This window comes from Crassostrea angulata, chromosome 2 (genome assembly GCF_025612915.1).
Source record: "Crassostrea angulata isolate pt1a10 chromosome 2, ASM2561291v2, whole genome shotgun sequence".
NCBI lineage: Eukaryota > Metazoa > Mollusca > Bivalvia > Ostreida > Ostreidae > Magallana > Magallana angulata.
Window position 1 is genome coordinate 52,745,013 of NC_069112.1, and position 13,562 is coordinate 52,758,574.

Below are 13,562 nucleotides of genomic sequence, written 5' to 3' on the forward strand. Positions count from 1 at the left end.
AGCGAATAGGGAGATTATTTGGAGCAATTTGTATTATATTGGCATGTATTATTTAAGGAATGAATTCAATATTTATTTGTTTTATAAATGGTTTGGGGAGTTTACGCTTTATAAACTGCGAAGCGGTTCTTTTATATCGTTTAAAACTAATAAATATTGAATTAATTGCTTATAATTTAATTTTTTTTTACTCTTCATTGTAGATAAAAACGGTCATTTGACCTTTAAAATGACGTAAATTTGTACAAAATTCAAACCTAACGTCAGGCGTATTGATACGTTTTTGACGTCAGTCCTACTATTTAGCCAATCAGAAAGCGCGTTACAACCAGAATTAAATTATGAAAAATTATGCATAATAGGAAGTACTGATTTGCATTCACAATCATAAATTTGCACTGCACTCTTAATGTAAAACATGTGTCGGACAAATTTTTCAAATATCTACGCAGAAGTAAGCTTTATTTACTAGCAGATACAATTATAAGACATTTCATTAAAACGGAATATTTAAGGTCATCCGTTTTCAACAGCAGACCTTCTTGTTATTGCTTTGTTTCTTTCCCTTTATTATTAAGGCCTTCTTTAGTCCTTATTGTTATTTTATTGCTGTATTTCTTTTTCCCAATTATTATTTATTTTAGTAACGTTTTCTAAAAAAACGCTGTAGCCTATCTTAATGAAACGTTTATATCTTACACTTCACAAATATATATTTTTAAAATATTGACCAATTGTTGATTGTCACTCTCGGTCCCGAGATATTAAAGATTTAATCTTTTTGCTTGTTCACGTTTTTTCTCAAAATGTATTTAAAGATAGAACCTTCAAATTTTCAGCAAATATAGAAAATCTATATGCTCTTTCCATGTCCGACTGCACGCCGTCATTTGCGGTCGTCACCGGCTGGAAACAAAAACCCTGATTTTTAAAAAGCTTTTTTGTTTTCCAATATTGGGGTTTTTTTTTTCTTCCAAGGTTGATAAAGACGCTTCAGTAAATGAAGAATATGCATTTTGTTTTAAAATCGATCAACGCTTTCTGGAATATTTGAGCTTTAAAGATTGGAATCGAGAGTTTGCTTAGCTTATTCCTTATAGTAGTCACATTTGCACAGGCGACCTGGGTTCAATTCCCGAATGCCGAATATTTGTTCTTCCTTAATTATATTTCAATTTTTGATTCTGTCTTTGAAATGAACAATTTTACTAATTTTTAATCTAATAAAAAAAAAATCACAACAATAGCGCTTTTTCAGTATTTTTTTTTTTGTCTGGTGAAATCCTTTTAGAGTGTCGAATGGAATTTGACAAAGTATGAATAAACGATAGAAAAAAACAACTATCCCAATAACCCTTTTTGTGGTGCATTTAAACGGAAGACCTCTCGTTGCTTGCATCGATACCGTTTCTAGTCATTATATATTATTACGAGTTATCTATTGAGAGTAAATTCGAATAATTTATTTTTTTATTTGTATGCCATCTGTCTAAAGATTTGTCACATTTTTCGTTTACCTTTGAACTTTTAAAAATATCATTTTCAAACAATTATTAGTGTTAGTTTTAAAACATTATTTGCAAAAATGCAACCCTTCAAAGAATTATGTACATCTGATTTAATAATTTAAGACCTGGTCATTTTTTTTTGAAACCACAATGTTAAAAAACTGCTATCTTTTTTTCTCTTCTAAATATAAAACAAATCGAGTAAATGTCAATCATCCCACCCTTTGTACAAGCGCTGTATGTTTAATTATAGGAGAAAAAAGGACAAAAAAATGGACAAAGACAAACGCAAAAAAGAAGAAGAAAGCAAGGTAATCCAATCAATGACAAGTTGAAACATTCGTGTGCACGGTATTAACTCTATCAAATCAAATTGCAATTATTTTGACACTAAGCAGTGTTGTTTCCCTTTACGAATATGTATGAGCCTTTTTACACTGGTTAGTTTTCTCTAGATACAATTACATGATTTTTTTTAGGTTCATATGAGCTACAAAAACAAAGGAGCTTCTCTGATAAAAATGTTTCTCCGGCGTCCGTCTCTTTTCTGTGTGTCGATTCCGCTTTCTATAAAAATTAGGGGTCGAATATTAGAAAAAAAAATAAAAATCATCATCTTAAAAACTATTTAACGAGATATAACAAAAATATTTAGTAGCACATGTGCGCAATGGGACCCATGTATCTCTTATTCGAATTGAATATAGACAGATAGCATTTTATGAAATCTTTAAAAGAAATCATTTGGTTTAATAACTGATGTTAGTTTTGTTTTGTAATAATGATTGAAAACAATTATTTGGTAGATCGTTAAAAAGAAAGTGAAATATAAGAAAGTGAAAATGTTAGTTTTTTCCATTTGAATTATTTTTATACACTTCGATTTTGATTGATCAATTTATTGTATCTCTTGGATATAAATTGTGTTGGGTTTGGCGTTACAAATACTATTTTTAATTACTATTTCAAAGCAACTACTTTTGTTTTAAGACAGTAACTTAAAATTCTCTAACTTTTCAATGTGTAAATATTTTAATGACTTTAAGTTTTACAAAATTTATGTTTGCAAGACGGAAACCCTTGTATTGATAATAAATTTAATAATGTTATAAAAAACATCGAAATTAGTTCCATAACGCTATGCTGCATGTACTCTGTACTTGGTAAGATAGATTTTCAAGAGAAGCGGATATTCCATTAATTAAATCAGTAATTTTCTTTGCATAAAATAGTCGTCAAAAGCAAAATATCTATTGAATACTAAGTACTTAAGAACTGCATATAAAATTCACGAATATTAGTACACAATTGGCTTTGCGACACTATTTATAAAATATAAGAATATTGTCTAACTGCTCCATCTATATTTCGTATATGTTTAATGGTTTTGTCCCATTCCTAAAGTACGAACATCTCAGAATCACTATGATAACTGCTTTGTTTTTTACAGAAATAAGGCGTCATTCTACATTACAGGTGCAACTTTTAAAAACAAATCATTTTCAGTTTACCAAAATGAAATGTTGGAATACTATTCGATCTTTTGAACGCCATTGAACAAAAGCGCCTTTTTCAAATGTTATAATGTATAGTTCAGTGAAATTCAGATTATGTAGAACAATGATCTAATAAATGTTGTTATTTCATTTGCTTTTGGGCAAATCTATAAAGATAAATACTTGTTAAGAAAGAAGAGGCGAAAGCAAAACCTACCAAAATAAAAGTAACTAACTCATATTTATTTAGTCATCTTGACACATTCTAATTCTGAATATTCGATTTGTAGTAAATTTAGATGGGTTGAGTGTTCGCTTATTTAAATTTAATATGCAATGAATTTTAAATCTTAATTAAAAAAAATAGGAAAAGACAATAACTGCAAATTTTTAAACAATTTTTAAAAACTCACGCAATTATAAGTCTTAATTTTACCGAATTTATGTTTACAGAACTACAACCCTTGGACGATAAACCTGTGTTTTAACAATAGTTGTAATTTATTTAATACAAACATAGTCGGTCTTTTTTTTTAAACACAGCGTAAAATAATACAATGTTTTCTTTTCTTTTTCTAATCAAATATGAAATAAATGGAGCAAATGTCAATCATCCTTTATCTTGTACAAGCGCTGTTTGTTTTATTACAGAAGAAAAAAACCACCCCTAAAGTTGCCTTGAAAAAAGAGAAAAGCAAAAAGGAAGAAAGCAAGGTAACCAAATTAACAACATGTTACATGTACATCCAAGTACTATTATGTTAGATATAATAATAATGTGTTACAGTAGGTACAGCTTTAAATGTACAATAGAGGTACAAACTCAAAACAAAAGCAGTTTACGCTAACCCTGACACATATTTTCACATACTTTACACACCAGATAATTTGTGCGTAAGCTCACCTGCGCTGTAAAATATTGACGTATAATTTTGATGATGTTTGAAATTTTTCAGCAAATATCTTTCTAACATCTAAATAAATGCAAAAAAAAAAAATTAAATAACAAAAATAAAAAAAGTAAAAGATTAGAATAGGAATAGATTATGAATTCAGTAGTTTCCAGATTAGGTGAAAAATAAATTTTACTATTTTATATAAGTAAAGTAAGGAGTCAGAATTAAGAGACACAATTATGGTTTTTTTTTTTCATTACCAATATTAATGTGAGAACTTTACATACCTGTACATTATTGATTCAATCCAAATTGTCCTTTTAGGACTTCCTATTTCTTTTACCAACCTCTTAGCCACCTTTACGCAGCATTGAAACTAAAAGATAGCTTAAATTATTCTATCGTAATGATATTAAACGCTTACTTACAATTTTGTAAAGCCAGCATAAATACATGTTATCCTATTTAACTATTTATTTCATTGAATTATAATCTTGATTTTACAAAAAGTTCCACTGCAAGATTGTAAAGCTTGGAACAATAATAAATTTTTATTAAATGAATATTTCAATTTTGTTCTTAAACTCAAATTCGATTGTTTAAAAAAATCTAAAACAATCTATATCAACGATGTACGTTTTAAAATAGAAGAAAGCGGAGAAAGAAATTGACACTGACTCGGATGAAGAAGAGCAAATGATTCAGGTACGAAAACCAAACGATAGTACATCTAATTGTATTGTTATGTATATCGATAACAACAACATTTAAACAAAAAATTCTGGCTGAAATTTATATTTTTTCTTTTCTTTTGTTTCTTTAGAGTTCGTTTGCTTAGGCCAGCGATTGCTTATATTATTATATTATATAATAATGCTTATATTATTATACTTGTTTCAGAGAAAGAAAAGCCCGAAATCAAAAGGGGCTGCTAAAATAATTGGTCAAGACAAACAAAAAGGTATGGAGGCTAACGACAGGAACAAATTCTAATGGCCCTAATTTTATTTAACTGAACGTGGGCAAATAAGTATTGATAAAAAAAATTTGAAACAGCATATACAATTTAATAAGGTCAAATTGGGAATAATTATAAAGATTGCAAAATTTTATACAAGATTAAAACAAGGTTTTGTTATAGTTAGGTGTAGATTTTCACTATATAACTCTCGGAGTTTAAAAAAGGAAATAGTTATATTTCCCAGAAGGGTGAGTTTTCTTTTTCGGATATTGTATTTCCTGGGAATTATTGGGAAGTTAAGGTCAACAACTACATACTTTATACCTATAATCATATCTGTTAGTATGCAGACTGTTTTGCATCTTGTAAGCTATGTCATTAAATCACTGTCTTTGATTTTTAGAAGTTTTGGATTATTCAAGATTAATCAAAACAAAGTTCATGCAAACAGCAGTGTTAAATATTTGTTTTCAGACTTGACCTATGTATATTTGCATTCTATACAGTTATCATTAACATAAATACAACAATTCCAGTTTCCTATTTTGGTTTGTTTGATAAATGAGAAAATGGGCCAAAAACTGAAAATAAAGTGCGACTGTGTTACTTACTAAGTATGCAACACGCCTAGAAAGAGGTCAATTACCCGCATCCTAGTAAATATCTCCCTTAAGCAGAAACTAAGGAATGTCGGAAGTCAATTTATTAAAACTACATGTGTCATTGTTGCTTGTATTACATAAGGTAACTATTACGGGATTAAAGTTAATGTGGTGCTTTGACTGATTATAAATTTGTAAAACACAAAACTTAGATGGAGAAATTGGACTGAAACTTGTATTCTGCTATATAATGACAAATATGTTATAGGCCATAGATAATTTGGTGAAATCTGTTTTTATAAATTTTACAGTGAAACATAAGCTAAACATACTGAATTGCGTTTGTATGCTTACTTTCAATATTATAATTCCTTAACACATTTAATATGTTTTACGGTGTGTTTGGACGAGCGCAGCCTATGATTAAATATGTATATACTTTATACGTATCATTATAATAAAATTAAAAAATAGTATCGTGCTACAAATATAACTTCCTTTCATTAAGGTCTTCCGTTTCCAACGGAAGACCTTGTACTGATTCTGTTGGAAATTCTTCATTATTATTTTTCTTCTTCTTTTTCTTCTAGACGTTTCTTTAAACTGTAATATCTCGCTTGTTTGTCATTAGATTTTATTCAAATTTTCAGGGTTTATTGTAAATGACAATAGCTTACTATAGCAAAAAATATGGTGAAATCGCTACTTCCGGTTTTGAGTTATTCCCCTTTGAATATTTTTTTAGTGGGTCTCGTGTACCTGCAAAGGCTCCGAGTAGATCCGTAGCAAGTAGTTTTAATTTACAAATCTTTAATGTAGACATCTTGAACGTTGTCCTCCTAGTTTTACATGTTTGATTAACACACGTATACTGCTTAAAAAATTACATCGAAATTTATGTTTCAAAAAATGTTAAATTTTGCTTATATCTTTGCTCATTAACTTTTTAGTTGTAAATTATTTCTAGACACATATAGAATAAAAGTTGTGCAGAATATCAAGAGCTTTCATTTGATACCATAACAAAGGGGCTAGTTCCTAAAATGAGGGGTCTAGATCCCTTAAAAGTCTTTGCTTCATAACTCTAAAACGGGAAATTTTTCGATATGGGCGTCGCTGCAAGAAATGTTGTTTGTGACTTTATTGATCTCATAAAACTGTTTTTGTGTTCGGGTAGTGCATAATATTCGGGTAAAAAGTAATACGTGTTGACCAGTACTCGCGGCATTTGGCCAAGTAAACGAAACTCTCCCTCGCCCGCGGCCGAGAAAATCGGTCATCATGGTCGCGGCTGGGTTACCTAGCGGTCAGCGGTTATCTAATACACGAGAGTTGCGTCTCTCACAAATGAGTTTATTTAGTCGCGAACTCAAAAATTGTTGTAGTTTTGATTACACATAAAAGTTTATGGACTAAACGATTGGGTGTCAATGAAGAAATCGTTCAGTTAATTAATAAAAGCAATGTCATTCTCAATCTAAAGCAATATCAGACAAAGATCAATTGTGGGTTTTAAGTTTAAAATAAAGAACGTCTATTTGATAGAACATGGTCGTTATACGGCAAACTTTTCAAATCTTCCTGGGTTCTGAGATGTGCGTGTCTGTGCGTTGTACCTTTACGTAATCTATCCTTCGTCCACGGCCGATCAGCCACGGCTGCACTACTAGCGGTAAGCGGTTATCTAATACACAGGATTCACACACCGCGACGCACACTTAGATGAAGATAAACGTGTTTGAGTTTATATAGCCGTAAATACAAGAACTGTTTTAATTTTAGATTATAAAAGTTTGTCTATCTTGTATTTATTAAATTAAACATTTGAGTGTAACTGAATATTAATGAAAGATATTACTCCAAATCGGAAACATAGTCAGACATAAATTAATGGTTGGTTTGTATATCTAAAAAAATTTAACCCCCCCCCCCCAAAAAAAAAAATTAAATGATGATTATCCCTCGCACATGGCCGAGGAGATCCAGCGCGAGTGGACAAGTGATCTGCGGTCGGCTCGTGTTCTTCTATATGTACCTTATCACGCGTTCATGTTTCATATTTTGCACGGACAGAAGTATATTTTATTATGTTTTCAACTATTATATAGATTTAAGACGAAAATAAATAAATTTATTTTACTTGTACAGTTGATTAAGCATTGATTTAATTATACGATAGCGTACAAGGTAGTTTAAAAATCAAATCAAATTATAATCAAAGTTCCATGTTACATGTACATGTTTGCGGTAGGTGCTAGCACGATAAAAGAATGTCCTGAATTGTCCTGAATTGAGGCATTTGATGATTATTTGAAAGAATATTCACATGAGTTTTAAACAACTTAAGATTAATAGATTATATCAGTCACATATTAATCACTCTGTACTTTTTCTACATGGTTGTTCGTTTCAGTGTGGAAGCGAACTCAGTGCTGTGTCCCCCCTCCTCCCGCCCCTCTGACAAGTGCTCGCGCTGGATTTTTTTAAATTGGCGAAAAGATATCCAGATCTGTCGAAAATCATTTTTGGTGACTTCTTCTCATGTGTAACATTTTCTCCTCAACGTGTTTAATTTTCCCATACGTGTGTTTATTCGGTCAGTCTGTGTTAATTCAATCGCCACGCGCGACCGAAGATCTTGTGTCGCTTCAGCGCACACAACTCAGAACATATGTAATTGAGTAACAACTGGAAGGGTGCTTTTATAAACAATAAGACTATTATTCTAAGTCAATCATCTTCACATTAAAGATGTGAAATCGTAACCTAAGAATGTGGCTAATAAATTAACCTGTTGATCACGCTAAACTTTTATAGTTATGAACATAATAATTCATGATATATTATAATTAAAAGTTTGAAGACAAAGACAATTTTTTTCTTGGGAAATACGACTACATTATGCAATGCAGTCGTTCGCCATAGAAATCATCAAAGTACTACAACTGTCGACGGATTTCTTATTTCTTTGAAAGACCATGATAATTCACTTGACTTGCAGGCTATAATATAGCGATATATCTGCCTCCCAAAAATATATGCGCTTCTCAAAGTTACACTTAAGTGAGATAGATGTGCGTTATTGGGAATTTTATTTATTGCTAATTGTATGGAAATTGATTAAAAAAAAACAACTTTTAATTGAAGTTGTGTATTATGAGGTTGTAATGCAACTTAATTTACTTACAAGGTTAGCTACAGCCAGTGGAATATAGGTGGCTTTTATGTGAACAATGAATACCCAATACCCAATATATTAAATACAAGATAAATAGTTTCCAGAATTATAATACTAATATGCTTGTGTATATGAAGGTTGCACCCTCATTTGTATGGCTGTAGGTGAGGAGGTATAGGTGTATCGATGTACATACAATGTATGACTGCACATACGGATTCCGGACCATGGCTACAGACGATACCAATGATAGTCTTTTAATACATCAATGCACAGTTTGATCTAGAAACTGACCAGTTTCATAACTTCTTCGAATTTCTCTAACACGGACTGTCTAATTCCTTCCCAGAATTCCAATTTACGCAAGCGCAATTGAAGTTGTTTTTTTTAATTTAATTAGTCAACCCACTGACATAAAAATAAGGATTTTGCATATTATTACATCGTCGAGAGAAGTAAAATTCATTTCTGTATATAAGGTTATTAAATTCACATTACATAGCGGTGTCTCTATGAAACAGCACCATCTGGTGTAAAAGTAAGATGCTTGCCTTTGCATAAATTCTCCCGCTCATCTTTTTTATTAGCTGATTATATATTATTTTGAATGTCCAAATCTACTCGTATCATTAAATAATATCAGACGACACACATTTCCCTGAAGAAAATCTCAAAGATGCCATCAATTTTGACTAATTACTAAATTTTGTCAGCACGTAAAAATTTTAAACTTGCAAATAGTCTTCAAAAATTTAGAAAGATTTAAATAAACAAGTTATCTTAGAGAAAAGGTTACGTGTTTTGTAGGCGGGTTTGGTTTTTAAAAAAAACTGCAATTCCTGACATGAATCATGAGTACATACTGTTTATAACAATGCTTGCTACCCTTTTAAAATTTAACTCGCCATTAAACATCTCACATTTTATAGAATTTTTGAAATGATTACACAGACTGTGTTCGACAAATAGTTTTCCTAAAACATTTTCTTCCTGTCTTGTTCAAAACACATTTTATATACAGGCTCTCAATCACAACACGTTTTTATAGCAAAAGCAGAACTGAAAGTTTAGTCATTATAATCGTTTGACACCATATTACATATATTTTTAACCCGCAGCAACAACGGAAGACCTACTCGTGGCTTTGCCACGAGCTTTGCTCTAGTTATTTATACTTTTACGCTACAGCATATATAAGCATACTTCGAGTTTTTATTGATTTATGATTGTATGAGTACTGTAGAAGTAGTTTAATCTAGGATACAATGTCGTTGAATAATAAGATTTAAACATAAAGTTCAATTCAGAGTTTTCCCTTTTAGAAGTAATTGTAACGTTAGTTCACCTTGGCATATTAGGATCATTTATTTATAGCGTTGTCTGGTAGGCTTCATTTGTAAAAACTCCCCCCGCAAATATAGGGTCAGGAATACCCGAAATTTGCGGAAATCCCCGGAATCCTATCAAAATCTTTTTAATATGAGCATTCAAATGAGTGCAAGTTCGATTGTTTCATATCTCTCAAGAAATGTTCTAATTCGTAAGCTTTTGCAAGATTTTGAGAGGATTTTAGATTTTTGTTATTCAATTTACAGTTATTACAGTTACCTAAAAAGCATGACGTACGGCTGGTCCGATAAAAACAGGGCATTACTGGTCCAAGTAACTGACGCCAAAAAAATCCGTTGAATGAATTTGCAACTGGTCCGGATTTTCTATTCACTCACGTCTTGCCACTACAGCTAGCTTCGCTCGCCGGTGCTGCCAATTATCAAACGAAAGAAATAAAAAGGAAGATTAGAAAAGAATTATTCTGCACACTCCTAAAAAAACCAAAATAAAAGAAACCCAAAATAAAAAAAAAACTAAGAAAAAACTAAGCAAACAAATAAAAAACAAAACAGAACGCTAAAAAAACAAATGAAGAAAAAAAAGATATTTCTATTTATACACAATTCACGGATTGACAACAAGCTAGCAAGACTGATAGATGTGCATAGTGCATATGTTTTACCGCGCAATAGTTGAAGTGAGCACAGCAGGAACTACTAAGACTTGCTCCACCCTAAACAGTTATACTTGGAGAGAATATGATCACTGAAATCTGAAAAATTTCCTCTTGTCAAGTTTTAATGGAAAAACGTTCTCTAAGCATCCTATTGGCTCTTTTTGGCATAACTGGTTAAACATTGCGTATGCCGCCACTGTTATTAAGCGTTAATGAAGCCCTATTGGCTTCATTAAATGTAAATCAACTTGAAAGATTCGATCCATTTATTAAACACTGGAAAATATTTAGACAAAGCTTTAATAAATTTATAAACATTGATACATGTACAACAGGATCCTTAAAGAAAATGAATAATTGACATATCTAAACTACACAAATTTTAAAAAAAAAGGTTTTTTTATTGGTTTTAATAGTTGTTTATAAGTTACTGATTTGTGAGGGTATTTTCGAGCGTGATTAGGCTTTAGTGTTCGGGTGTAAGCGGTATATTTTGTTATTTTTTCTTTTCTGTCGAACAACTGCACGTTTTCTTTTTAAATATTTTAATTTAAAATAGTTAAAAGGTCAACTTGGGTTAACAATATGGTATACAGTTATTATATTATTTTTAAATTTTGACACAGAACTATCAATGTAAAATAAAAGGGAAACATGGAAATAATGCAATACCATGAAAAAATGGATTACTAGTATACAGATCTTTTAAAGATCAGAAAGAAAAAGTAATATTGTATATTGTATTTATTACAGATAGAAGTGAGCACAGGATGAATGACCATCTTTAAGTCCTCCTTAAAGATAGCTTAAAGGTGTTTAAAGGTAGCTTAAAGACGATCTTTAAGCCACCTTTAAGCTACCTTTAAGCTATAAGTATTGCTTAAAGGTGGCTTAAAGAAAGCGTAAAGATGGCTTAAAGGCAGCTTAAAGACTATCTTTAAGCCACCTTTAAGCCACCTTTAAGGACAACTTATAGGTCCTTAATGTCCAAACTTCTTTAAGCCACCTTTAAGCCACCTTTAAGCTACCTTTAAGCCACCTTTAAGCCATTAAAAAAAAATTATTTCAATATTGTGCTTAATTTCCAACAAAATGTATTAACTTTATGAAAGAAAAGGTATTAAAACGGTTTTTGTTCTAGAAAAAAAAATGAAAAAAAAAACCACCAAAAAAAAAACCGGCCACGGCGAGAATTGAACCCGGGACCCTTAGTTTCCTATCATCACCACACATCCTCTGCGCCACGGCAACTTACATATATAAGAGCGTTTTTATATCCTATATACCAGTAGATATTGATTCACTGTATTCAATGTGTTTACTTGAAAAGATTTTGACAAACCATTCAGTTTGTAACAATCAATTATATCTAATTTATAAATTACATGCATGCATGTATTTAGAATGAAATACGGAACTTGGTCTTCAGTGAACAAAAATATATTATACCTAAATGGAAACCGTTAGGTTCACTATAATAGGCTTTCTTAGTTAATAAATTTAAACCGAGTAGATATACGTTCATCTAATTTATAGCTATAAAAATGTAAGAAAGAAAATGAATTCATTTCTTTTATTAAATGCATTGAAACTATTAGGGTATTTGTTCAATTTCCCGCAATTTCCCGGTTTTCATGATCGCGGCGCCGTTCCAATATGTTTAAATATTTACATGTAATTGTATGTACATGTACATGATTTTTAAACTATCAATTCTATAACAAACAAAATTACCAATTACCGGTGATGTATTTACTGCATGTGGCAATTGCAAATGACTTGTACATACAATTGTATGATGTGCCAGGCCGGGCCGGGTATATTTGACATATTTACCCTTATACATATATTTAAATAATCAACCCCTATTTATGATCACCGGTACATTAATTAATTAGCCTCAAGATTTTACTCTTACATACATGTATCGTTAATTTGTAGACGTAACATCTTTGAAACCCAGAGCTAGGAAATAATACTTTGAAAATGAATTACAAATGTCAATTAACTTTTATTCACTAGACTTATCGTATACTCGTACATACTAAGATTCAACGCCTTTAGAAACCCTGACGTGCACCTGGGCACACGACACACCTGTTGTGTATATCTTGTATATTCTGTGTTAGTTCCAGGGGTTTTCTTAAGTTGGACAAACAATAGACTTTAATTAGATATACACAAACATGCACCTGGGCACACGACACAACTGCTGTGTATATCTTGTATATTCTGTGTTAGTTCCAGGGGTTTTCTTAAGTTGGACAAACAATAGACTCTAATTAGATATACACAAACGAACAAAACTATGTCTAGACAAACAAAGCAGTAATATCCTGCCCGATATAACAAAGGCAGTTGAGAGTCTTTTCATCTTTAACATGTATCTAGCAGATCTAGAGTTAGAAATAATGAAAATTGAAAAAAAAAAATACAAACCTTAAACCGATTAACAAATTAAATCATGCATTTTTGGTTCATTATCTTTATTTTGTTTAATAACCGGATGAACTGAGAGAGAGAGAGAGAGAGAGAGAGAGAGAGAGAGAGAGAGAGAGAGAGAGAGAGAGAGAGAGAGAGAGAGAGAGATTTTTCACCGATTAATTTATAATAGGAAACAAACATACTTTAATTAGTTTTATGCACATATTAAGATACAGAGACTGCGCTCATACCTACAATAAATTTGAAACCCCCAAAAAATTATAAAGAATTTTATAACGGCAATCTGTGTCCATCAGAGCGGTGCTGATGATAGCGATCTGTGTTTAATGGAGCGACGATTAAAACCGCCTGGAACACCCCCCCCCCTTCCTTGGAAATTATATTATCACTCGGATGACCCCCTCCCATCTCTATAAAAGAGCTTTTGCATTTAATATATGTTTTTATTGTTCAGCTTGATCAATATTG

General features: G+C 31.3%; 1 protein-coding gene across 1 annotated transcript in view; it reads left to right on the plus strand.

The window, feature by feature from the left end:
* The first annotated feature begins 1,767 nt into the window (after positions 1-1,767).
* The window catches only part of LOC128174473 (uncharacterized), a 52,921-nt gene continuing 41,126 nt past the window's right edge, over positions 1,768-13,562 (plus strand). Inside the window, exons 1-4 of the mRNA XM_052840021.1 lie at positions 1,768-1,819; positions 3,656-3,718; positions 4,549-4,605; positions 4,801-4,861. Of these exons, the coding sequence (XP_052695981.1) occupies positions 1,781-1,819; positions 3,656-3,718; positions 4,549-4,605; positions 4,801-4,861 (220 nt within the window). The 5' untranslated portion in view covers positions 1,768-1,780. The remainder of the gene's footprint in view (positions 1,820-3,655; positions 3,719-4,548; positions 4,606-4,800; positions 4,862-13,562) is intronic.